We start from the raw sequence: 24,802 nt of genomic DNA on the forward strand, positions 1-24,802 counted from the left end.
TTGACAGGTCAAATTGCTTTCTCTTGAGCCACTCATGTTGGTTTCACTTGCTTAAGCATATTGGTTATCCCCATAATAAGCCAGGACTTTACTTTCTGTTTTAGTCTTGGTTAATGAAGCTATATTTCCAGGTTTATGTGCAGTTCTGCCGTTATTTTATTTCCCTAGACAGTTCTAGGCCAGCATTTCTGACTGCAGATCTGCAGAGGAAATTAAGTTTACGCTTTGCTGCATGCATCAGTAAGCTCGACCTAGCAGGCATACTTGTGCATGTTTCTCTGTACTCGCACTACATTGGTCAGAAAAGTAGGAGGACCCAGCAGTGAGTACACAGCAGCCTACTGTCCACTGTTGTGCTCGGTGTCTATTTTTTTGGGTAGGCTGATGTAATGTGACCACACATTAAATAAATGAAGTGGCATCGTCGTGAGCGGAGCAGGTCAAGTTCAGACGTGTCGGCAGAGGGTGAGGTTTAAAATTTGCACGCTGATTTGGTTGACGGTTTGCCGTCACGTCTCTCCTGTCGGTTTCGATAGCCGAATTAAGAGCATGTGAAGCGAGCTGCTCGGACATGGAGACGCTCTCGGAGACCAAAAACTCGGAGGACTGCTTCGGCAGGACGTTTTCCGCTCTCACCGTCGATGATGTGTACAAGATAGCCAAAGTGATCGGCACCGATGTGGAGAAACTCATCGACGGTTACGGCAAAGAGAGCGCTGAGGGTCTAGTGCCGAAGATAGTGAAAGTGCTGGAGCTGCTGGAGAGCTTCGCGTCGAGGAACCACGCTCACAAACTGAGGGAAGAGGAGCTTCTGAAGACCTTCGAGACCATACAGCTGCAACAGCAGAAGAAACGCGGGGGGAAGGAAAACGACGATGCCAACGATAAAAACGAGATACGGGTGAGAGACGCGGGGGATTTTCAGTCACACCACCATTTTGTAAATAATACAACGGCGCCTGTGCGTGTGATTCACCGAGTGTGCGTCTCTGTGTTATAACAGCAGGTTAATAGAGCTGTTTGTCAACGAGTCTGATGTATTTCGAGGTGATTTTGCGCCGTTTGGGTAACCTACATGCTACTGCTCCCAAATGTAGTGAAAACGTAGCTCCATAACTCTTTTTTTTTACTGTGATACTATGTCACTGTGAAACTAAAATTACTCTTGCATATATATTTGCACGACCTCGCGTGATATAAACCTTATAACTGCCTGTTTGATATCAATCCACCGCCACCTATAAATACCTGAAGTGCCGCCCCGTATCGTCAAGGCAACCACGTAGACCGACAGTTATTCTTAGACTCTGTAATTTAACAGTTTTCAGTGAGAATATTTAACATTGGCATAGTTTAACTTTAATTGTTATATCCCCTGTTATATATTGTAAAATGTATTTTATAAATCACATGAAGACACAGCAGTGATTTTAGCTTTAGCACTGGGAGTGTTACCACCCACACTAGAAAAAGAAGCTAGCTAATTAGCAGTCAGCCACTTAAGTAGCATCTTACCAGTAATCACTTGGTGTAAAGTACCAAATTTAAAAGGGACTTTTCATTAATTATAACTGTAGCTATAGAGTTATAAACGTTGAAGAACTATGTTAATACATTCTTGAAGTCATAGCATCATTTAGGAGCTTCTGCAGTACTGTACACTAGTTTTGTGCCACCTCTCATTTATTTATATTTTTCTAGGAAAATGCAACGATTTATTGAAACATGTGCATACATACATGGAAATACAGTTTATACGGTAAAAAACAGAACATGTCAAATTCTAAGGAGCTCCAAAGTCAGTATTTGGATTGGCCACCTTTAGCTAACACCCAAAGCTCTGCTTTGGATCTCACACTGCTTCATGGATGTTGAGGTCCTGTGTTTGTGATCATTGTCATGCTGAAGAGTGAAGCTATGCTGGTATTGCATGATGGATCAAATTTGGATTCAACACTCTATAGGGCCTGTTGCCACTGATTTTCAGCCCAGTTCTTCTTTCTCAGTCTTTTCTCCCTGTTTTCCTTCTTTAAGAATGGCCTCTTGGCAGCCACCTTTCCACTGAGAGCATATCTGATGAAGCAGCAGATAGTAGATCAAACAAAGGTTTAGATGCATCTCTCAGGTCCTGTGTCATGTCTGCTGGATTTTGTTCCTGTTTCTTAAGGACATGACTTTAAGATACTGTTCATCTGTTTTAGGCCTACTACTTCTTCTTTTGTCTTCCACTTGTCCAGTTTCCTCAGATCTTTTAAGGAAACAGTGCACAACATGCTGAGGCCAAGTCTTCAGTTCAAGTCAATTTTACTTATATTGCCAAATCACAGCATCAGTTGCCTCAAAGAGTTTCAGCTAATAGCTCATGTTACAAATGTTACAAAAGTAATATTTTTGCCTGACAAAGTGTGTTATCATTGGTATTTGTCATAGATTCAACAAAAGAAATGGGAATTTTTGTAATTGGCTGCTAGTAACACATTTCATGGACTGAATTGAAAATGATTAAAAAAGCAGCCAATGTGCAAAGAAAATGTTTGCAAGACCTTCAGAAAGTCTGGAGACCTTTGCTTGCTGTGTGAGGTGGGCCTCACACAGATAGACCTGGCTGTCAAACAGCTCCTACAAAAACAAAAAAGCCTCCTGGGGATTTCTCAGAGCTACAACATAACATTTATTCTGTATGAACTGTCTTTTGTCAGACTATTTCTCTCTTTATTTAGTGTTTGTGCTGCCATTATATGGAAAAGCTCTGCTGTCCTGGGAAGTCAGACTTTGCTGTTTAGATGTCTCACAGCCATTAGAAAAACATTTGCAATTTATGCTTGTTATGTGTATGGGTCTTGAGATATTTTTTAGAGACTGGATCTGGATCTCTGCGGTGTCTTATCTAGTGTGGACCTTGAAGGGGGAGAATTCGGGATGGGGGGTTGGAGGGTGTAATGGACATACAATTGTTCTGAAATCAAGATCGACTTTGCTGTTGTCATGATGTCATGTATGTCATGGTTGAAATCAATAAAACAAAGTTGGAAAAGAAAAACATCTGCAATGACTTAACACTAAATTGACACACCTGCTTGGACACATCTGGTTAAGTTGAATCCAGATTCTGAATGCTTTAGAGATTTTCTACAGCTTACATCAGATCTTTTTCCCCCCTTCTAAAAATGCAATAGAATCTGCTTTTGAGGTTTTAGTTTCACAGTCTGACTCCTGTCATCTCATCCAGGAACTTCAGCAGAAGGAGCAGCAGTGGAAGAGGAGGTGCGAAGAGCTGCAGGTCCAGATACAGCAGCTCCAGGAAGACAGGGAGGTGCTGGAGAGCAGGCTGAGAGGCAGCCATGCACAGGAAGGTATGTATGAGGAATTATTTTTGTTGAAGTGAACTGTAATGTTAGGTATATTATAGGCTTTTAAAATCGGAACTATGTAGAAATCAGTCCCCCCCCCTTAAAAAAACAAAACAAAAAAAATTCAACATGTTATAGAAGTGCAGTAAGTGCGTGCTCTTCAAACAGGTAAATCAACCTCGAGGTCTTGTGGTTATGTTGTTTTTTTTTACTTCATTCTAGTCTGTAAACGTGACATCAACCAGTTCCAGTAAATATTCAAAGCAGTGGGTTAACCATCATACGCTCTGAGGCTGAAACCAGTCCAACTGGCCATCACTGTGTGTATAGTGCAGTTATTTTTGCTGGCTGAAGTTCATAGTTGTGAAAGTGTTCAGAAAAAGAAAACATTAAAATTAAACCCTGATAACAACCTGAACAATTACTCTGTACACTATAAAAATTAAACAGCAGAGAGATACAATCAATAGTCTTTTAAACATAATATACAGTAAGGCTCCAGTTTTTGCGTACTGGCAGATAAACTCATGCCGTCTTAACTTTGTGATTTATTTGACAGGACGCCCTGAGGCAGGTGAACGTGACTATTCATTTCATGTACAGGGAGTGCAGAATTATTAGGCAAATGAGTATTTTGTCCACATCATCCTCTTCATGCATGTTGTCTTACTCCAAGCTGTATAGGCTCGAAAGCCTACTACCAATTAAGCATATTAGGTGATGTGCATCTCTGTAATGAGAAGGGGTGTGGTCTAATGACATCAACACCCTATATCAGGTGTGCATAATTATTAGGCAACTTCCTTTCCTTTGGCAAAATGGGTCAAAAGAAGGACTTGACAGGCTCAGAAAAGTCAAAAATAGTGAGATATCTTGCAGAGGGATGCAGCAGTCTCAAAATTGCAAAGCTTCTGAAGCGTGATCATCGAACAATCAAGCGTTTCATTCAAAATAGTCAACAGGGTCGCAAGAAGCGTGTGGAAAAACCAAGGCGCAAAATAACTGCCCATGAACTGAGAAAAGTCAAGCGTGCAGCTGCCAACATGCCACTTGTCACCAGTTTGGCCATATTTCAGAGCTGCAACATCACTGGAGTGCCCAAAAGCACAAGGTGTGCAATACTCAGAGACATGGCCAAGGTAAGAAAGGCTGAAAGACGACCACCACTGAACAAGACACACAAGCTGAAACGTCAAGACTGGGCCAAGAAATATCTCAAGACTGGTTTTTCTAAGGTTTTATGGACTGATGAAATGAGAGTGAGTCTTGATGGGCCAGATGGATGGGCCCGTGGCTGGATTGGTAAAGGGCAGAGAGCTCCAGTCCGACTCAGACGCCAGCAAGGTGGAGGTGGAGTACTGGTTTGGGCTGGTATCATCAAAGATGAGCTTGTGGGGCCTTTTCGGGTTGAGGATGGAGTCAAGCTCAACTCCCAGTCCTACTGCCAGTTTCTGGAAGACACCTTCTTCAAGCAGTGGTACAGGAAGAAGTCTGCATCCTTCAAGAAAAACATGATTTTCATGCAGGACAATGCTCCATCACACGCGTCCAAGTACTCCACAGCGTGGCTGGCAAGAAAGGGTTTAAAAGAAGAAAAACTAATGACATGGCCTCCTTGTTCACCTGATCTGAACCCCATTGAGAACCTGTGGTCCATCATCAAATGTGAGATTTACAAGGAGGGAAAACAGTACACCTCTCTGAACAGTGTCTGGGAGGCTGTGGTTGCTGCTGCACGCAATGTTGATGGTGAACAGATCAAAACACTGACAGAATCCATGGATGGCAGGCTTTTGAGTGTCCTTGCAAAGAAAGGTGGCTATATTGGTCGCTGATTTGTTTTTGTTTTGTCTTTGAATGTCAGAAATGTATATTTGTGAATGTGGAGATGTTATATTGGTTTCACTGGTAAAAATAAATAATTGAAATGGGTATATATTTGTTTTTTGTTAAGTTGCCTAATAATTATGCACAGTAATAGTCACCTGCACACACAGATATCCCCCTAAAATAGCTAAAACTAAAAACAAACTAAAAACTACTTCCAAAAACATTCAGTTTTGATATTAATGAGTTTTTTGGGTTCATTGAGAACATGGTTGTTGTTCAATAATAAAATTATTCCTCAAAAATACAACTTGCCTAATAATTCTGCACTCCCTGTAGTAAAAGTGAAATGGCTGTTTGGCCACTGAGGTTCACCGCAAATATGCTTTCAGTTATTTCAGTTTTGATGAAAGGTCCCAGAGTGTAAGGGTTAAAAAGAAATGTTATTATTATCTGCTCATTTTTACTGCTGGGTGAACTACATGAAACTCATCTGCTGAATTGTTGGCATCATTTGAGAGATGCACTTCTCAGAATCTGTTAATGTAAAAGCGAAACTATTTGCAAAGCAAGATAACAATAGATGCAAGCAAGAGATACTGTCTGTGCTCTGAAATCTCAAGTCTCTGTAGAATGAATCAAGATTACGTGCAGCGTGCTGTCCTCGTGCACATCGACACAAATGGGATTAAGGTATTAAGCTCGTGTAATGTTGAGGTCTTGTGGTAATTACTTCTCATGCTGACTTTTGTCTTTCGATATTATTTAGTGCAGATTTTCTTAGAAAGAGTTTGGGCTCATGAGTTTATTACATTTTAGATGACACGAGTAAGCTATTATGAGCATTAGCAACAATAAAACACAGGTTAAATGTTAAATCCAATTTGAATGAGCCTAAGCTATGAAATTATGAAGACAAAGAGGGACAAAAGTAGTTAAAAAAGTAGCTACACAAAGTTGATACACTTTGTGAATTTGTGTGTGTGTGTGTGTGTGTGTGTGTGTTAGACCGTGTTCAGCGGCAGGAGCGTGAGGTGATGCTAAAGCTGAAGGAGGTGGTGGATAAACAAAGAGATGACCTGAGGGCCAAAAGCCAGGAGATAACTACCATCACCAAAGAGGTGGAGGCGGTAAGGAGACATACGATATAATTCACTCTTAACCTTTTTTCTTTCTTTCTGTCTTTTTAGGAGGCTGATAGATTAACTTTCTTAGATATTTTCTCGTTTTCGGACCACCCTGTGTAAACTCTATAGAGATGGTTGTGTGGGAAAATCCCAGCGGATCAGCAGTTTCCGAGAAACTCAGAGCAGCCCATCTGGCACCAACAACCATGCCCGTTCAAAGTCACTTAAATAACCTTTATTTCACATTCTGCCGCTCAGTTTGAACTTCAGTTTTTGCCATGTGATCAGCTGATTAGATCTTTGTTTAAACAAGCAGTGCTTAAAATGTATACCTTATAAAGTGGCTAGTGTGTCTATCTATTTTTGATAACATTATAAGCTTTGACATTTCTGTTGTGATGTTCCACTTACAAATATTTTAGTGACCTAGAGTAACAAGTTTGACTGCTGCAGAGGCCTTGAGGCAGATGATTCCCATGGTGACAATGGAAACTAATCTAAAGATGGAGCTGGGTCGGGTTAACTCTTCACTGAAGAATAACGACTGAAAACATCTTTAATTTAATCAAAACATTTTATCATTTCTTTTAAAGGGAAAGGAAATAGTAGAAGTATAAATAAACAAACATTAAAATATATTGGCTCGGTCGCTTGAGAATTAAGATGAAAACATGTATGAAGCGCAGCCCTTAAATAATAAAAAGTGTTCTTTGTCCATGTGGATCACAAGGTTACACTCAATCAAATTTATGGCTGCAAGTTGTGTTTCCTTACAGACTTTCTGACTTTTCTCATGGAAACAGTAGCATTTTTTTCATTATTCTCAAACCCTGTTTTATGTATTGTGTTATTTCTATATATATCGTACATACTCACATACACAGTCGTGGAGTCATGTGTCGCACAGCAACACAAGAGAACTTGCATCACGCTCTAACGGAGCCACTGGAAGGCAGAAAGTGTGCTAACTGTCAGGAAAAGAGGGCAGGGATTATCCACGCAGTTACTACTTGATGATTTAAGCTGCACTTTAGACAAGTCAGGGCACTGTTTTCATCTTGGTACAGCCACAGTGTGGGCGTGTGCTGTTGTGTGAGTGTTTGCACGTGGCTGTATGTGTGTCAGAGCATGTATACCACATGATTTAAATAGCGGCCATAACTGGGTGTGTTTGTTAATGCTTGGCGTTTTGCACCCAATCAGCTGACTTTTAAACAGAAAGAAAAACTCACTTCATGGTCAACTGGGGGAAGTAAAAGAGTTGGCTTTGATTTGGTTTGGTTAACCAAGGAGTATTTTTTATTTTATTTTAAATAATGCCTATTTTTTAATCCTTTATATTAAGGCAGAGTAATCTTATATACCACATTTCCAATTTCCATTTTTGTGGGTCAGCCTTGGTTCATTGATTTAGCCATAAGCTGTGTTTATAACTGTCTGCAGTACTGCTCATGATGCAAATTTGTAAATCATATATATATGTGTATGTTTATGTGTGTGTGTGTGTGTGTGTGTGTGTGTGTGTGTGTGTGTGTGTGTGTAGCTTCAGGAGCAGCTGGAGCGCTTTATGAAAATGAATGCAGAGTTGCGACACAAGCAGAATGTTTTGCAGGCCCAGCTGAAGAGCACCGTGGAGAGGAAGGCCGACATGGAGGCCGACCTGAAGGAGAAAAACAAAGAAATAGAAAACCTCCAAGCACAGCTCGACAGAACCAACAGCAACACGCCGGTATGCACACCTTTCACACTGGATACGACAGATATGTTTCTTTACTTTCCCGCATAATGAATAAGATGCTTCTTAGAGATACCTTAATATTTACTTAAGGCCTTAAAAGGGAAATCTGTGAACTTTGGACTCCAACGTCACTCTAGAGTGTTTAGAGAGTTTAAGCTTGCACTGTTGATCAAATAACTGCTGCTTTTTGCTGAATCAGCTTTGTGGTTGAATGAACCTGTTGATCACTGTTTGTTGTCCCGTCAGTCCCGACCAAGTCAAACAGCACAGGAGCCAAAGAAAAAGCCATCCGATCAGAAGGATCCCGATCAGCCGTGCTTCACCAAGAAGGAGGTGCGCGACATCCTTTTCGAGAGGAACGAGCTAAAAACCAACCTCTTCCTGGTGCAGGAGGAGCTCAGCTACTATCAGAGGTGGGTTTTCTTGTTTGGGTGCATGTGTTCTTGTTTTAGTTGATGGTCATGGTGCCAGTGAAGTTGTCTACACGCTGAAAGGACTGTATGTGTCTGCAGGGAAATACTGAATGAGGAGAGGTGTCCAGGTTTTCTCTTAGAAGCTGTGCGCTCTGCCATCAAGAAAAAAAGAAAGCTCATTAAAGCCAAGATGCTTGGGATTCCTAACAACGAATGCAGCAGCAGGTATTTCTTACAGACATGATGTCTAGAACAACAATAGGAAACAATGCGCGGATTTAAAAAAATGTTCAGAAAGCGAAAGGGGTTTGAGTGACTCTGTTTTTTCCTCGGCAGTGATGAGGAAGACAGGAGTTCTCTGTTTGGCCAAACAGAAGTGGATGGCACAGAAGTGGATGGAACAGTGAAACCGGCTGAGTCACGTATTCGAAACCTGTGAGTACGATGTTGGACAATCACTCCGCATTGGTCAGACTGGAAGCCAGAGTCCTGGTTTGTAAAAAGCAGCAGAACCTGGTGGTGTTTTATATTTATGTTTCGGCTTATATTAGTGCTCTTTTCGTTCCTACATGAGGTCACAGTGCTGATTAAAGCTGTCATTCATCTCATTTCCACATCTGTTGCACATTTACTGAAACAGAATGCTGGCAAAATGAACCATAAATTAATTTTCAACAGCTTCAGCGCTTTGCACTGTTCATGTCAATAAACATAGAGCAAGAGCATTAAGAAAATGAACCACTCAGAAAGAAAGAATAAAAGCAGAAACACTGCAGACATCACTCCATCTCCCTCGCTCTGTTAACAATGTCACCCTCCTCAGATTTTGTCAATCCCAGTCTATATTTAGCAGTAATCCCTGACTGCAGATCTGATCTCAGGCCTGTCCCTTCTGCTCTGTCGCCTGCAGCTTTGGCTTCCTGACGAGGTCAAGCAGCGGCCCGGGTCCCACCGACGTGAACAACTCCTCCTGGGAGATCATCAGAGACTCCGAGGCCAATGAGGAGGCGGAGCAGCTGAGGTCTTCCTGAACGCGTTACTGAGCACAGAGATTGAACTGAGAGATTTCTCCAAGTTTGACACTCAGACAACACTTTCTCCTCACCTCACTCACAACTTCTCTGCGGTTTTTGCTCGGCAAAGGTTATGAGGACATTTGAATGCAGACCCAGAGCATCACGGGAAGATAAAGAAGCGCTTTTAAACAATCCCCTCTTATTTCCTGAAATTAAGTTTCAACCATGATTAGTTCATGTCTGATGCCTTCCCCTTTATCATGGAAGGAGAAAACAAGAGGAACATTGTGTAACTACAGTACGATATAAGAAATACTGCTATGATATTCTGTACAGCAAGACAATCATGATTTTTTTCATTCTAAGAAAGAAAATGTATTTTTGGTAATTCAGTAAAATCAGATTCAGTGTTTATATGTATTTAAAAAAAAACCAAAGACATAGTTTGAGTTTTAAATAGATATAATTATCTACTTTAATAGTACATAAAGCAGTAAATTAAGTTCTGCTCATTTTATAACTCATACAAATATTTTCACAAACAATTACAATCTAACTCATACCTCAGTGAGGGAATTTTAAAGCCATGTGGTTACTCTATGTTTAACCTCCTAGGACCTGGCGTCCACATATGTGGACATCACATTTTGGGTTATTTAGACCAAAATACTCAATTTTGCTTTACAAGGGCCTGATATCCACTCAAATTTTAAATGAATATCCTCATATGTGGCTCTTATTTTTCTTAAAAACAAAAATAAAGAAAAAAAAAATCTGGTAATTCTTTGTTTTTACATTCATTGGGCCCCAATATGTCCAAATATCAAAGAGAAACTAAAAATGCATGCCGTGGAAGAGTTCAGGTCTTAGGAGGTTAAATGATCTGAAGCACTTCTATACACAAGGAAACAGAAAAGTTGCAGTGAGTGCAGTGCAGGTTAGGAGAGTGCATCTTAACCCCATAAGCCTTATTTTAGTGCTCGTAGTGTAAAAATCAATCAATCATGTATCAGTATTCGGGTATTTGATGGTGGTGCCCTAAACGTGTGCTTTCAGCACCACCACTTTCAATGAACCCCTCTGTTCCCTCTAAATGTAGTAGAAACTACTCAGGCAGGCCAGTGGCATGTGTAAAGGGAGAATGAATGAACATCGAGTAAAACCACCTTCTCCTGACATCCTTTGTGGGCAATTTATTTTTGTAAGCATCTTTGTATTGGAGCATTTTTTTTTGTTTGTTTTTATGATGTAAACACATTTAAGGTGTTATTTGCCATCTGAGTGAATTTTATTATAAAACAACTGAAAATGTGTGACATTAAGATTTCAATAAAAACATCTATTAAACAGAGAATATATTTACAAAAGTGAAACAATCTCAGTTCATTTTTTACCCTCATAAGTAAAGGAACAAAGAATGCTGAATAAGCTTTCACTGGATCTCAAATTGATCACATGGGCATCTTTTCACCGACTTTCACGACTTATAAGGAAGACAAAGGCTTCCTTCATCATCTCCTGTAAGACCTATTGCAATAGATTCTGAGAAAAGGGTGACCATCAGTACGTGTGTGTTTGTTCGTACGCGCCCCATCGTTGTGTACGGCGAGTTTTGTGTGTTAGTGTTCGACCATCTTTAAAAAGCTCTTGTGTCTGGCTGAATAGAAGGAAGTGGCTCTGACTTCCCCAGGAAATGGGAAGAGGAAACCCGGGGGCTTCGACCTCTCTGGCTACGCTGGAGCCACAAGACGACTCACCGGACAGAACGAGAGAGGGAAGGGAAGGAGGGAAGGGTGGAGGGTAGGCTGAGAGATAGGTACTGCCCCTCGTTTTGCTCCCCTCGAGTTGAGACAAAGACAAGTTGGGAGCAGAAATAAAGACGGGAATATATTTGTCCCTGGTTGTGCTTTCAGATTGGAGATGAAGCTTCTCCTCAGAGCTCTCAGTGCTCTGCTCTGCTTCTCGCTGGCCTGCGCTCACACTCTGGATCCTGCTGGGAAGAACGTCTGCCAGAATATAAGGTAAACTCCAGCTTTTCCTTCACTCGCATATACTGGCTTTTGAGTCTTAAGTGGCAACAGCGGGTTACCGAATTAACGTTTTTGGCGGCTTCGTCTGGCTTTGAGTTCTTGTGATGAATATTAGTGCCATGAGATTGTACTGTTGGCTTGTGGGTTGTGTGGCCCGTCCTTCTTTAGGGTGACATGGCTGAATGCAGGCACTGGAGTGTTTTATCTACTAAGGTTTCAGATTTATCAAGCTGATTTGATGATGTCTGTAATTCTTAGGGATCCCTCTAACCTGTTCTGTTGCCTTGGATGGCGCCAGGAGGGAGAAGAGTGCACAATACGTAAGTTCTAGTATTCTAATGATTATTATTCCTATGCTGTTACCACTTCTACATTGGCTTTGTTTTCTCTTTGTGTTTGTGTGCAGCTGCATGTGAGGGTGAGCAGGCCTGTTTGAAGGGTGAGATCTGTTTATATCCTGGATTATGTCGCTGCCCACCTGGCTACTATGGTGCTGAGTGCAAAACCAGTGAGTTAAAACGTCCATTCGTTGTAGAAGAAAGAAGAAAAATAACAATATAAAAACATTATAGTGATGATAATTACTATATTTTAGTCTAGTAATAGCTCTTTATGTACTCACTGGTGTGTTGTTTCTAGACTGTCCTCTTGAGTTCTGGGGTCCAGACTGCCGTCAGATATGTAAGTGCTATCCTAACGGGCGCTGTCATCCAGCCACTGGCGAGTGCACCTGCCACCCACTCCGCTGGGGCCCGCTATGCAAGCAAACCTGCAGGTGTTCCCGGCACGGGCGCTGCCACCCCATCCACGGAAACTGCACCTGCGACACCAGCTATTCAGGTTCAACCTGTGCCAAACCGTGCCAGTGTGATATCGGTGGGTCTGTAGGCCCCAGCTGTGACCAGCAGACAGGCAAGTGTCAGTGCCACAAGGGGCACTGGGGGATGAGGTGTACAAACCCGTGCGACTGTAACCAGTCCCCGTGTAATCAGCGCAATGGTGTGTGCGAGTGCAAGCCTGGCATGTGGGGAACCAGCTGTGACCAGAGTTGTAAATGTGACCTCAAACACAGCAGCTGTGACGTAATGAGTGGGACGTGTCTGTGCCACCCAGGATACAAGGGCGTCTCCTGCAACCAGCCCTGTGAAGCAGGAAAGTATGGCATTGACTGTAAAAGGAGGTAGGTTTCAGTGTGTGTGTCTGTGTCTCTGTGTGTTTGTGTGTATATCATGTTTACATATCTTTGTGGGGACCAAAAATTGAAAGCTTGCTATACTTGTGGGGACCAACAACCCCTATGAGGACAAAATCCCCGTCCCCATGAGTTCGAAGGCATTTGTGAGACTCAAAATATGGATTTAGTGTCAGGGTTAGGGGTAGGCATTCATTTTTGATGGTTAGGGTAAGTAGCTAGGGAAAGCATTATATCAATTAGATGTCCCCACAAGGATATAAAAACACGACTGTGTGTGTGGAAAGAAAGGTGGATACACGTGAATGTGTGTGTTCTCACTGCTGAACTTTATCCCTTGTCTTCAGTTGTGGTCACTGTAAAGACAACCAGCTTTGCTCTCTGATCGATGGCACATGTGCAGCCTGTGAGCCGGGCTGGAACGGTACGCGATGCGACCGCCCATGTCCATCTGGTTTCCATGGTGATGGCTGCAAAGAAGGGTGTCCACGATGCAGGAACAATGAACCCTGTGACCCAAAAACTGGGTTGTGTCAGAGCTGTGATCCCGGATGGACTGGACCCAGGTGCGCGCGCATATTTTGGGGAAACATTAGCAACAATACATAAAAATTTACACTATTTACAACTAACTGCTTTACAAAGTACATTACGAGTCATTATTTTTCACCTTTTTTTGGTGCGTTTTTACACTTTGACATAATCAAAGCAATTAATAGGTAAAAGGAAAGAAGTAGCTTTCAAATTAAAACCTTATTTCCAAAAAAGTAGGACGCGTGTAAAATGATGAAATGATTTGCAGATCTCATAAACTCGCATTTTAGTCACAGTAGAACATAGAAAATGCAATTTAAAGAAAAATATTTACACATTTTTGATTTGATGGTAGCAACACATCTCAAAAATGTTACGAAAGGGTCATGTTTACCGCTTTGTAGCATCCCTCATGTCTGTTTTTAATGCAGTGCTGTCTGAAGGCTCGAAGATCACGGGTTTTGATTTTTGGTAGTGTCCCTTACACACAGAGATTTCTCCAGATTCTGTATTGTAGATAAAAATTAGTCAAAGCTGAAGTTGTTCCACAAGTTAATGGCTCAATTTTTTTTGAACCTCTGTCCATCTTTACTTCTGAGTTTTTTGGGAATTGGGGTTCTAAATATACAGAAATGCTAAAATGTAATAACTGGCTACTTAATCACTGTGTTATTTAAAAAAAAAAGAATAAAAATGATCAGCGGCCTGCACCTCACTGGTCTTAGGAAGCATCCTGTGATCAGTGTGGTTCATATGCTTTAGCTCAAACTGAAAAATCAATCAATCAGTAAATTGTCCGTCTGTCACAGATTATAGTTATTTTTGTCAGAAGCTCCATTGTCATCCTGTGGTGTGATCTGGGGACTGAAAACACTTCCGTACTTGTGCATACAGCTGTTCGTGGGAGGCTCTGACATCCGTGAGTTGGCTGTCAAAGCGCATTTCGCTGACTAGAGACATAATCAGAAAGTCAGACCCAGAAGACAAGAGATGATTTGAGTTTAACAAAAAGAGATGAATCTGCTAAAAAGTCCAAGTTATTCACTGCTTACAACTGTACTGCAGTCTCTTGAACATGATGGATTCAAAGAGTTGCTTGGAAGAGTTAAAGCTTATGGATTAAGTTGCCTAAAGATGCAAAATTAATAAAATGATCCATGTGGTAAAACATGAGCACTGCTTATGACACTTAAGCTCAAAAACAGTCTGCTTATAGAGGATGGAAAGTTTGTACCACCAACAGTGTAAGTGTGTTAGTAATCTCTGTCCTCGTTTTTCTGTCCTCGTCCAGGTGTCAGGAGCGCTGCCTTAACGGGAGGTTTGGAGACGCCTGCCTCTTGACGTGTAGTCCTTGTTTTCATGGCAACTGCCATCATGTGACAGGAAAATGTGTCTGTGCGCCAGGCTTCCAGGGAGAGAGGTGAGAAAATTAAAGCATTGCTTACTGTTGGATAAACTTACTGTTGCAGATGCAGCTTTTATCTAAGGTTAAAATTTTAAATAGTTAAACTGCACTCCCAGATCAGTTAAAGACTGTGTTTTAGTGACAATCGAGCAATTTAGAAACTTACAATTAACCTAATTAGTTGTGGGATGTTCCAAAAGGTGGTAGCATTGCAGAAGTTTTGTAGTCACACCAACCATGGTAAAAAAATGAAACTAACTACCTTCATGACTTGGATGTCCTTTACATTATCCAACCATAATTGCCCACTGGTGTAATCGCAGTCAAGGTTTCAACTAATAAAGCTACATTGAAGTCTTTTCAAGAAGCCTTCAAATTTAAATTTTTTCTGATTTCACTCTTTCTCTTGCCCTGAGTGTACGATCTGAGGTTAGTAGGTTAAAACATGGAAAACGTGGCCCCCTTAACTTTCTTCTCTGTGATGCTTGTGCGTCATCGTTATGTGTTCACCCAGTACTAAAATAAAATCTTGATTTAACTTTCTTACTCACTGTGACTCATGGATGTTTCCAGCTGTAACAACAGCTGCCCTGCCCTCCGGTTTGGCTTCAACTGTTCTTCTGTCTGCGACTGCGGTGAAGGGGTGGCCTGCGACTCTGTGACCGGAGCCTGTCCTAACAGTACGTCCATCCATCCACTCAGTTATCTGTCAGTTTTGTGTATAAATGTGTACATTAGTGTGTCTTGTACTTTCCCTTATATGTTCGTGTGTGTGTGTGTGTTTGAATGACAGGTTACAGAGGTGCTGTGCTTGCGGGTGTGCTGGTTCCTTTGCTCCTGTTGCTTCTTGCTGTAGTTTGCTGCTGCTTGTGTTGTGGAGGACGCCCGGCTGGTGACAGAGACAAAGACAGGTCAGCAGCTACCTTTCTTTTAGGCATTTTATCTTCACTTTGCATAGACGGTAAAACATGGAAAGCAGGCTACGTTTATCACTCTATATAACTTTACATGATTTCTTTTGGTCGTAGTACAACTGTTGCTGATGGCGGCTTCTTGGTTCGGATGAAGTATCACGTTTATAGCGTCCTGGCAAACATTGGCGCTGCCCTGCCGTGTATCTCTGCCTGGTCCTCTGGCCTGCCTCGTGTCACCGGTCAGTCTTGCCACTCACAGTGCTCACAGTGTAATGCAACTATTGTATACAAACTTCATAAAAGTACAAAAAAGACTATTTTAATCATCATTAAGATTTGAATTCTTTTAAAACGTCTACTGTGTGCATGAATTATGACCAGAAGCTGTGATATTTAGTCCTATTATTATTATTCTTTTTAAATTAATCTGCTTTCTATGTCTCATGTAAACACACACAGTGTCACACCATGACCCTGAGCTGACCTTCAACCACAGCTTCATTGAGCCTCCTTCCTCTGGCTGGGTGACGGAGGGATCGTCCTTCGACAGCGATGAGGAGACGGGAGAGGCTCTTTACTGCGTCCCTCCAATGGAAGGTAGGGGCAAAAATAAAGTTCACCAGTTAACAAAGTTTGTAGTGCCCTCTTTTGGTGCAAGGTAGAACTGCCACTTTTAAAAACTCTTTCTGGCACTGGTTGATGTTTTGCTCTGTTTCTGTTAGACATCCCGGCTGTGGCGGGCGGTGAGTTCCAGGAGATGAGCTCAAAGTGTAACATGTTCTTAGACCCATCGGGCTTCAGCAGCGAGGACATCTCCTCACCCTTTAACATCCCTCGCACCTCCAGCATTGCCAAGGCCAAGCGGCCATCCGTCTCATTTGCAGAAGGCACCCGCTTCAGCCCCAAAGAGAGGCGTGGCTCTGCTCAGGACCCTTGTGCTCTCCCTCGCAGCAAACCCAAATCATCCTGGGGGGTTTTGATGCTATCGGCTCTGCAAAGTCAGGGAAGCACAGCTAGAACTGGGGAGGGGAACGGACTTGAGGGCGAGAAGGAGAAAGATGGAGTGGATGTGACCGACAGTCAGGAGTTAAACTGTGAGGAGGCTGACCAGGAAGTAGACAGAACCCCATCAAGATCCACCCTGCAGGTTCCTGGAGCATCAGGACGGAGGCGGACTATGTCTAACACAGCTGCTCATAAAGGGACATCGTCCGCCTCTGATGCTCAAGAAGGGGGTTCTCATAAGGTCACCACTGTGTATGTGACGGTGGGTAAGGCGGGTAAGCCCATCACAAAAACAGAGCCGAGCTCTGAGGGCCCCGTTCAGGCGATGCTGCGAAGACTGGGCAGCCTCCAGAGGCAAAAAGAGCAGGAGTCTGGCAGGCCTAAGCCGAAGGGGAGTGAAGGCATCATCAAACCACCCAGGAAGAAGCTGGGAGCTCGGGCGGCTGTTTGGGAGCAGGGAGGACCGTCTACAAGGGAGGCTGGAGTTTGTAAGCCAATCAGGAGGAAGCACTCCTCCCACAACTCCTCTGATGCAGCTGGATCGAATGGCACACTGCCAACAGAGAGTGGCACTCCAAAACGGCCGCTGTCGTCCATTTTAAAGAGCGTGCCTGAAGTGGCGTCAGCTGACTCGGGGTCTAATCTGCGGGCCGAAGGAGACGAAAGGCAGCACGCTGCCCCGCATCATGAAGAACAAATTGAGAGCTCCTACCGGACTCTGAGACCTGCGGGAGATGGCGCAAGCCCCATTGAAATCATCACCAATGAAGGAGCGGCGGTCAGTGTGACTGATGAACCCTGGTACGAAAATGTCCAGATCAAAAACTCGTGACCTCTGAGAAAACGTGTCAGCAGGACTGATCGAAAAACAGCCGCATGTTTGTTATCCTGCAGTTATAACTGAACAATGGGGAAAGCTTCTCTGAGAGATTTGTGCAGCTGCAGCTCACATGACTGAAATGACAGAGAAATTGTGATTTTAAAAATAGCAACCGTTAATGAAACTTCAAACAACAGATGGAACAAGAAAATAGGGTGTTTTCTAACAAGAACGCTACACAGTCCGTTGTTGCCTTGGTGTTGTTCCCACACTGTAACCCATGTTTCCCCAGTACCATGACCCTGAACTGACCGATCATGCTGTTATGAATTTTTATCTTTGCAACTTAGTTTTTCTTCAGGCCTTTTCAATACTCACTAAACATATTTTCCCTAAACCTGTAACCAAGTGTTTCTGGATTAACCTAAAAACAACTGCAACTGAAAACTGAAACTACTCTTTTTAGTATTATTTTAATCTAAGCCTAAAAATCTAAATATTTACTTTTACATTAGCACAAACTTACAGTCTCGTGGGTGAAAGTCCTGCATTTAGACTTTCATTAGCCAACAGCTTTAAGAGCAACATCAGCTGGGTCCTGGGTTTGAATCCATTGGCTGTTTTGGGGCCTTTCTGTTCTCTCTGGGTACTCTGAGTCCCTCCCGCAGCCCAAAGACATGTATGTTAGATTAATTAGTGAATCTAAATAGGCTGAAAGTGTGAACATGTGACGACCCATGGGATTGGCTCCAGCATCCCCATGATGGATGGATGGACAGATGTAATATCTGCACCTGTTGTGCTTATATAGTCAGAAAGGATAAATGGAAGTAAAGAGTGGAAGTTTGTGGAAAAAGAAGCAGTGATGAACATCTGGGTGGGTTCCCAGAAGATAATAAAATGAGTGTGATGAACTTTTTGATTGATTTGATTGATTCAGTTAAGTGTGAGGAAAGGATCTGAGTCTGCTGCTCTGTGGATATTTTATTAGTCTTGGATGAAACTCAGGTAAGAACAGGCTGTAACAGATTGTAGTCGCGATTCACTCAGAATCAGTACATGCTTTACACGTGAGGGGAAAGCCCGGCAGGGTTGTTTATTCGATCGTATAAATCAGTCAGAGAACTGGAATTGTAAAAATGTTTGTACTTCTGTGACCCGATGTTAAAGTTTCCTGCGAGTCCACAGCGCACGAACACTGCTGTGGGGTTAGAAACACATTGCTGCCCTGCTTGTGACCACTGGTGAATTAAACCTCCCCTGAAGTCTGTGTTAATATTTTATAGCACTGTTATTTCACTTTATAAACATGACCGTCATTAATAAAAAGACAATAAACACTTTGGCTTTTGTAGATACATTATTCAGAATACACGATAAGTAATGAATACAGTAATAATTGCAGATTAATTATCATTAACAGAGTTTAGCTTTCAGACGGATAAACGTTGCTGTCTCTGGGTCTCTCTGTTAAATCTGTTTTTCACTTTAGCTGCGTTTAATAAAGTTGACTGAAAGTCAGCCAGCTGAACTTTGGCCCTAAGCTGCATGTGGACTCTCACCGATACACCAATATTTGCTGAAGTCAGCTAGCTGTGTGTTACACTGCGCATGTTCGACACTTTCAACTCCTACCACTGCCTACTGCAGTAAAAACAACAGCTCTATTATACGCTAACTGGGTTACACTGATCAAAATAACAAACTAAAATTCTGGAAACTACTTCTTCTCTGCTCCAGGGGTGTCCGAACAGCCGAGCCAGTACTTGGCGATGGATCTGGGGTACGGAGGAACAGCAGGATCAACTCTCTTAGTCCTGATATCCACTCTGTAGTATTTATCTAGAAAACACAAAAACTCACTCAACACATGCTTACCAGTCACAGTTAGTATTCATATTGTCTGCTTTGTACACATACTATACTATTATTATAGTGTGTGGAGTAGTGGTTAAACATAAACCAGAATGACACTGAATATGACGTAAAGATTACAAACAGAAATGCACTTGGAGTAAAGTATAAAACAGAAACAATTTTAGGCATCTGTTTTTGCTGTATGAACTATATACAGCATTAAAATGTAATGAAACTAGTGTGTGGTGAGAGAGAGCAGAGCACATTAGTTCCTGTTGCCTCCCCCAGCTGTCTGCCGTCTACAGCTGTGACTCAGCTCTTAGTTTATGTGCCATCAGTGTGAAGACCAAACACACAATATTTGAACAATGATAAAATCATCATTGTTATTTAGTCATTTAACCATTATTGTACTAGCCTTCATAAGCATTGCTGTTAATAACGGCCCTGCTTTTGCTGTGGGGGATTATGAGCATGAGATATTCTTTTTCTTTAACGTCCTCATCTTCCTTAAAATGGATTTGATTTGATTACAGTTCCCAGGAAACCTTGAAATAAAGACAATAACTCATGGGATATGCCTTTTCTCTTTCCTTCTGCTCTAGCTGACTTTGTAATGATTAATGTACACTCACTGATAACTTCATTAGTTAGGGGTAGAATGGTGAAGAAAGGTTGTTTTTGACTGTCGCATGGTTGTTAGTCACCTCAAGGGGCTTTAAATTGTACAGACCCTACAGCAAAACACAGAAAACCCCCAAAATTAGACAGCCCCCTGTGAGGAAGCATTTGGTAACAGTGGGAAGGAAAAACTCAATTTTAACAGGAAGAAACCTCTGGCAGAACCAGGCTCAGGGAGGGGCAGCCCGCTGCCACAAACAGATGGAGTGTTGGAGTGTGGAAATGGCATTTTCTGTGTGAAATGCTTTGTTAATGCCAGCGGAAAGAGGAGAATAGCCAAAGTGCTTCGAGCTGATTGGAAGACAACAGTAACTCAAAAAAGGCACTCTTTACAGCCAAGGTATGCAGAAGAGCATCACTGAACGCTCAGCCCTTTGAAGCAGATGAACTGCTGCAGCAGAAGACCGCACTGGATGCCACTTCAGCCAGCTAAAAACAGGAAACTGAGGCTAATAGAAGCTTGGGTAAACGTTGCCTCGTCTGAAACATTCAGATAGCCGGGTCAGAATTTGTTGTAAAAAAACAACATGGATCCATCCTGCCTTTTCCCAGCAGTTCAGGGTGGTGGTGGTGTCTTCGCTTACTTTGGGCCTCTCAAACACTGCCTACCTGAGTATTAATGCTGACCATGTCCATCCCTTTATGGCCACAGCGTACACATCTTCTGATTGCTGGTTCCAGCAGGATAGCAGACCATGCCACAAAGCTCAGATCATTTCAAACTGGTTCCTTAAATATAACAATGAGTTCACTGCACTCAAATGACCACAGCCACGAGATCTCCAGGAGAGAACCTTTGGGATGTGGTGGATGTGCAGCCGATAAAACTGCAGCAACTGTGTGATGCTATCATGTCAACATGGACTGAAATCTACAAACTGTTGCTTAATATAACATAGAAAATGTTAAACTGCTCTTTTTAAATGCGCTGCTTTGCTGCTTTTCTAATTTATATTACTATGAATTACAAAATAACCAATTAACCACATGTTGTAAGACAGTGGAAATGAATGATTGAATACATTTTCAGAAACATTGTTTGATACGGTGCGTCCCATTCTGAATCTGTTACCTTCTTTGAAGAAGTAGACGGTCTGTATGGGCATCTCCCTTTGGAAGTCGTAGCCGTATCGGTCATCTCTGGAGTCATAGTTGCCTCTGTTGTTCTGGCCATAACGATCTCTCCGTCTGTCCTGGTCCCAGTCTTGATCCCACCGTCTGTCCCAGCCTTGTCCCAGCCTCTCTGCCATTTCCATCCTCCTCTCTGCCAGTCTCATACCCATTTCCATCCCTCTTTCAGCAAATTCCTGCCCCATGTTCATTCCCTGCTCAGCAAAGGAGCCCCAGGAGGGTGAACGATTTTGTCTCCGCCGACCCCACTGCTGGTCCCACTGCTGGTTCCACTGCTGGTCCCACTGCTGGCCTTGCTGGCTGTTGTAGCGGCGTCGTGTCGACCTCCAAGGACTGATGTAGATTCTGCCCGCCATGGCAGCATCCACTGGAGACCTGAGGCCCTTCCAGTCCTTGTTAATAAAGTGGTGCTTACTATGATGCTGAGGCACTGCAGAAGATTAAAAATAAGTTAAACCACACACACGTGTGACTCCTGTTTGCACAAATAGGTCTATAACTGCACAACTCACGGTCAGAGAAGAGCTCGCCGAAGAAACGCTCATAGTTGTTGTAGTACACATCAGTGTAGCGCCTGAAGGGAGTGGACGGAGAGCTCTCAGACATTTTGATGCACTCCTCGTGAGACGGCTGGTGCAAAAACTCATACACATAATACTGGTCACCTGCAGAAAGGATGGTATGATGAGCCACTGATGTTCAGTACTACAGGAACAGCTGGAGATGTATGCAAACCAAAGCGTCTGGTTGTACCTTTGAAAAAATAGACCTTCTCTTTTCCGTGGTGGCTATGGGCAGGAAGGGCAAACGCTGCGTCCACATGATCGGGAATCCGGTCAAAGCCAACGTTTATGTATCGGGGATAGTCATCATCCAGCACGCCATTGTCAAACCTCCAGTACTTGTTTCCCTACATGGGTAAACATCAAATTTGTAGTAGATTAGCTTTTTAAAATACTTTTAAACCTAAACTATGACATAATGTTTCCAATATTGGCTTTGCCCTTCATAAGGCAGTCATTGAAATACATGGAAATGGAAAATTTGAGTGTTATTGGAGGACATTAAAAAAGCAAACTTTTTTCAAAGTTTTTTACTTTTTTATAGTGCAAAGTCACTGAAGTTATCATATACATATACACATATACACACAGTGTTATATTTATGAAAAGTGTGAGTGCAGCCCTGCCAACCCCTGTTAGTTTTAATGCTTTAACCACAAGTGTGGGAGTAGGTACGGGGGAAAAGCCAATTTCCCAAATTCAGGAAGAATTTGATTGGAAGTTTAAAATGTTCCAGGCCTTTAATGATTGGTCAAATGCAATAATGTCACATAAGCTGATCTTTGCTGATTAGCTGGGAGAAATCCATGTGTTTCTACAACCTCCCAGTGAGTCACGAGGAAGCCAATTTTCATGTCCACTTAAGTCACCAAATATGGTTCCTCGCCCGACAGTACTTTATTGTTGTGTTGAATTATCTTTTTTTTCTATTGTTGAATTATTATTATTGTTCTCTTAGAGCATTTGATTTCTTTGGAGAGTTGCAAACAATTAAAGTGATCAAAATTATAAAGATAATTGGATTTGATTTGTTTTGGTTCCACCTTAAAGATGTAGGTCTTCCCCTGACAGTTGATGCGGGTGAACGCAGCATCAATGGACCCGCTGATGCCCCACACATCCTTAATGAGCTTTGGATAACCAGGGAGCACTGCCTTCTGGTCAAGTTCAAAGAAGTACTCCCCTGGAAAACAAAGCCAGAGCGATCATGCTGTTTTATTTGTTACTTTCAAACATAAGCGAGACCATGACAGAGCCTGAAAGGTTGTCTTGTAACAGATGAATTCACTCACTGACCTCTGAAAGCATAGATGGAGCCATTTTTGATCTGCATGAAGGCGTCAAAAGGTCTGCCACTGCAGACCTCAGCATCTGGGTCAGGGGCCACGGTGGTGGCTGTTGTGGCAGGAACTGTGGTCACCTCGGTTGCTGCGCTGGTCGTGTTGGAGTCCTCCAATGTGTGGGTGTCTGGGTGTGTCGCACGTGTCGGCTGGATGTTAGAGACTCTCAGTCTGGTCGGTCTGGTCATTTCCAGCGTGGTCTCAGGGCGTTCTTGCGCTCTGGGATTGAAGTCCGGCGGTTGTGTAGGCCTCAGCTGGTTGCGTGCTGAACGACGTGTGGGCTGAGGCGTGCTCTCAGATTGCCCATCATAATAATCATCTTCTGCAAACTGAAATGTGTCTCCGCGAGCTGAGGGGGGTGTGAGAGAAATGTCAACATCCATTTTTGACCTGTGAGTTCTTAACAGAATGAATGAACCAATGAGCAGAGAGGTTTCTTACCCATCATATTGCAGGTGGATTCAAAGTCAGAGCAGCAGCTTTTGTAGTACTTGCACATGGAGTCACACTGGCACTTCTTCCGGGCGTCAAAGCCATTTTCGCAGCGGTCCAAACATGACTCTGGAGATAAAACAACATGCTTCAGTCATTCCCTCTCTCCACTGTTTGTACCTCAGAACAAAATTCATTTCCTCCTTTGGTTAATAAACGTAAATTTGATTACAGCTCCCATGAGGCTTTGACTGCATGCCAGCGGCACAGACTCATGGGATATGGAAAACTCAATCTTACAGTGAATTAGGCAATATATTAAAACAGCGGTCCCCAACCCCCGGGCCTCGGACCGGTACCGGTCCGCGAGAGTTGAGGCTCAGGTGTGAAATGTATAGTTTTCAGGGTTTGTATAGGTTTTCAGCATTATTTTGTTATCGTTTTTATCGTTTACTCGGTTTTCCTGGGTCTTTTCACGTGTGTTATGAATAAACCTTCTTTTTTCGGTACCGGTACTAGTTTTATTTTGTTGTATTTATCCGCGACACCTTAAAGGCCGGTCCATGAAAACCGGTCCGTGGCGCAAAAAAGGTTGGGGACCGCTGTATTAAAAGACAGTTGTAATAATTCAAAATGATTACAGTTTTGTAGATTTAACAAAGTGCTCTAAAGACTTTACTCATTTTTCCACATATTTAACAACATTTTGGAAACAAAATAATTAATTTATTATGAAAATAATCAAATGAATTGTTTTTTATTAGCTGTACTGACAATAATAAATATGTTTACTTGTTAAGCAAATTGTTTGCTAGTGCCTCAAAGTTTATGCATCAGACATTTTAAAACAACAGTCAATGAACATAATTCAACTTTTACCAACCAAATTTGTACGCAATAGGCCCCAAATCAGATCTGAAGCAGGGTCCTGAACAGAGCACAAAGCTACTCTATGTTTCTCACAACAAAGTCTTCATGAAGTCTAAAGTAGATTTTGTTAGACTCACCGTCTGAAGCCAAAGTGTCGGCGAGCAGAGCGAGCAGCAGCACGGCCCACAGGTCCATGTTGCCTCCTCTGTGTCCGAGGACAGACTGAGGAAATAATGAAGGCCTGTGTGCTCCCTATCATTGGAAGCATGTGCCAGTCATCCCACCTCCTCTTTCACTTGAACCTTATTTGCAGACCTCTGTCTACTCGGACAAATAAACACAGACTGAGAGGGGGAAAAGATCAATGGGGTGGGTGTGGGGATTACTGTTTGACCTCTGACCAAAGCTGTTTGTACATTTTAAGTAGTTTGTGGTCATTTTTACAGATTTCAATTATTAAAATCAACATTGACTCTAAATATTCTAAAGACAGATATTCTACTCTGGCTGATAATAACTTTAAAGGCCTTTTCTGATGAAAAAATGGTGAAAAGCCT

The 24,802-nt window shown here is 42.5% G+C and overlaps 3 protein-coding genes across 4 annotated transcripts; 2 read left to right on the top strand and 1 right to left on the bottom strand.

The window, feature by feature from the left end:
- Window positions 1–290: 290 nt before the first annotated feature.
- rilp (Rab interacting lysosomal protein) lies at window positions 291–10,795 on the top strand. The gene is made up of 8 exons (XM_084949960.1): window positions 291–901; window positions 3,230–3,353; window positions 6,186–6,307; window positions 7,848–8,033; window positions 8,289–8,455; window positions 8,555–8,680; window positions 8,792–8,890; window positions 9,366–10,795. The coding sequence occupies exons 1-8, from the start codon at window positions 572–574 to the stop codon at window positions 9,484–9,486; spliced, it is 1,275 nt and encodes a 424-aa protein (XP_084806086.1). The 5' UTR covers window positions 291–571; the 3' UTR covers window positions 9,487–10,795.
- Window positions 10,796–10,946: 151 nt separating this feature from the next.
- On the top strand, window positions 10,947–18,647 carry scarf1 (scavenger receptor class F, member 1). Of its 2 annotated transcripts, XM_084949957.1 has the most exons (12): window positions 10,947–11,287; window positions 11,385–11,492; window positions 11,760–11,821; window positions 11,908–12,009; window positions 12,141–12,681; window positions 13,041–13,259; window positions 14,519–14,647; window positions 15,206–15,312; window positions 15,426–15,543; window positions 15,661–15,785; window positions 16,006–16,143; window positions 16,269–18,647. In XM_084949957.1, the coding sequence occupies exons 2-12, from the start codon at window positions 11,392–11,394 to the stop codon at window positions 17,381–17,383; spliced, it is 2,757 nt and encodes a 918-aa protein (XP_084806083.1). In that variant the 5' UTR covers window positions 10,947–11,287; window positions 11,385–11,391; the 3' UTR covers window positions 17,384–18,647. The 2 variants fall into 2 exon arrangements, with proteins under 2 accessions (XP_084806083.1, XP_084806082.1); XM_084949956.1 differs by lacking the exon at window positions 10,947–11,287 and having other exon boundaries at window positions 11,312–11,492.
- On the bottom strand, window positions 17,929–24,795 carry vtna (vitronectin a). Its single transcript, XM_084949958.1, has 8 exons — window positions 24,383–24,795; window positions 23,385–23,504; window positions 22,900–23,292; window positions 22,647–22,786; window positions 21,794–21,950; window positions 21,553–21,705; window positions 20,982–21,470; window positions 17,929–19,213 (listed from the first exon to the last, which is right to left on the bottom strand). Exons 1-8 carry the CDS (start codon window positions 24,438–24,440, stop codon window positions 19,092–19,094), a joined length of 1,632 nt encoding a protein of 543 aa, XP_084806084.1. The 5' UTR covers window positions 24,441–24,795; the 3' UTR covers window positions 17,929–19,091.
- Window positions 24,796–24,802: the final 7 nt, after the last annotated feature.

The sequence above is a fragment of the Perissodus microlepis genome, chromosome 14 (assembly GCF_051167445.1).
Source record: "Perissodus microlepis isolate ML-2025 ecotype Zambia chromosome 14, ASM5116744v1, whole genome shotgun sequence".
NCBI lineage: Eukaryota > Metazoa > Chordata > Actinopteri > Cichliformes > Cichlidae > Perissodus > Perissodus microlepis.

Bases quoted from the DNA above. Each gene is read 5' to 3' on its own strand.
- rilp (XM_084949960.1), top strand. From the start codon at position 572: ATGGAGACGCTCTCGGAGACCAAAAACTCGGAGGACTGCTTCGGCAGG. The intron at 902-3,229 runs GTGAGAGACGCG...CATCTCATCCAG, and splicing joins ACGATAAAAACGAGATACGG to GAACTTCAGCAGAAGGAGCA. The intron at 8,681-8,791 runs GTATTTCTTACA...TTTCCTCGGCAG, and splicing joins AACAACGAATGCAGCAGCAG to TGATGAGGAAGACAGGAGTT.
- scarf1 (XM_084949957.1), top strand. From the start codon at position 11,392: ATGAAGCTTCTCCTCAGAGCTCTCAGTGCTCTGCTCTGCTTCTCGCTG. The intron at 12,682-13,040 runs GTAGGTTTCAGT...CCTTGTCTTCAG, and splicing joins GGCATTGACTGTAAAAGGAG to TTGTGGTCACTGTAAAGACA. The intron at 13,260-14,518 runs GTGCGCGCGCAT...GTCCTCGTCCAG, and splicing joins CCCGGATGGACTGGACCCAG to GTGTCAGGAGCGCTGCCTTA.
- vtna (XM_084949958.1), bottom strand. From the start codon at position 24,440: ATGGACCTGTGGGCCGTGCTGCTGCTCGCTCTGCTCGCCGACACTTTG. The intron at 21,951-22,646 runs GTGGAACCAAAA...TTACCCATGTAG, and splicing joins GGAAGACCTACATCTTTAAG to GGAAACAAGTACTGGAGGTT. The intron at 21,706-21,793 runs GTACAACCAGAC...TCCTTTCTGCAG, and splicing joins GAAGGTCTATTTTTTCAAAG to GTGACCAGTATTATGTGTAT.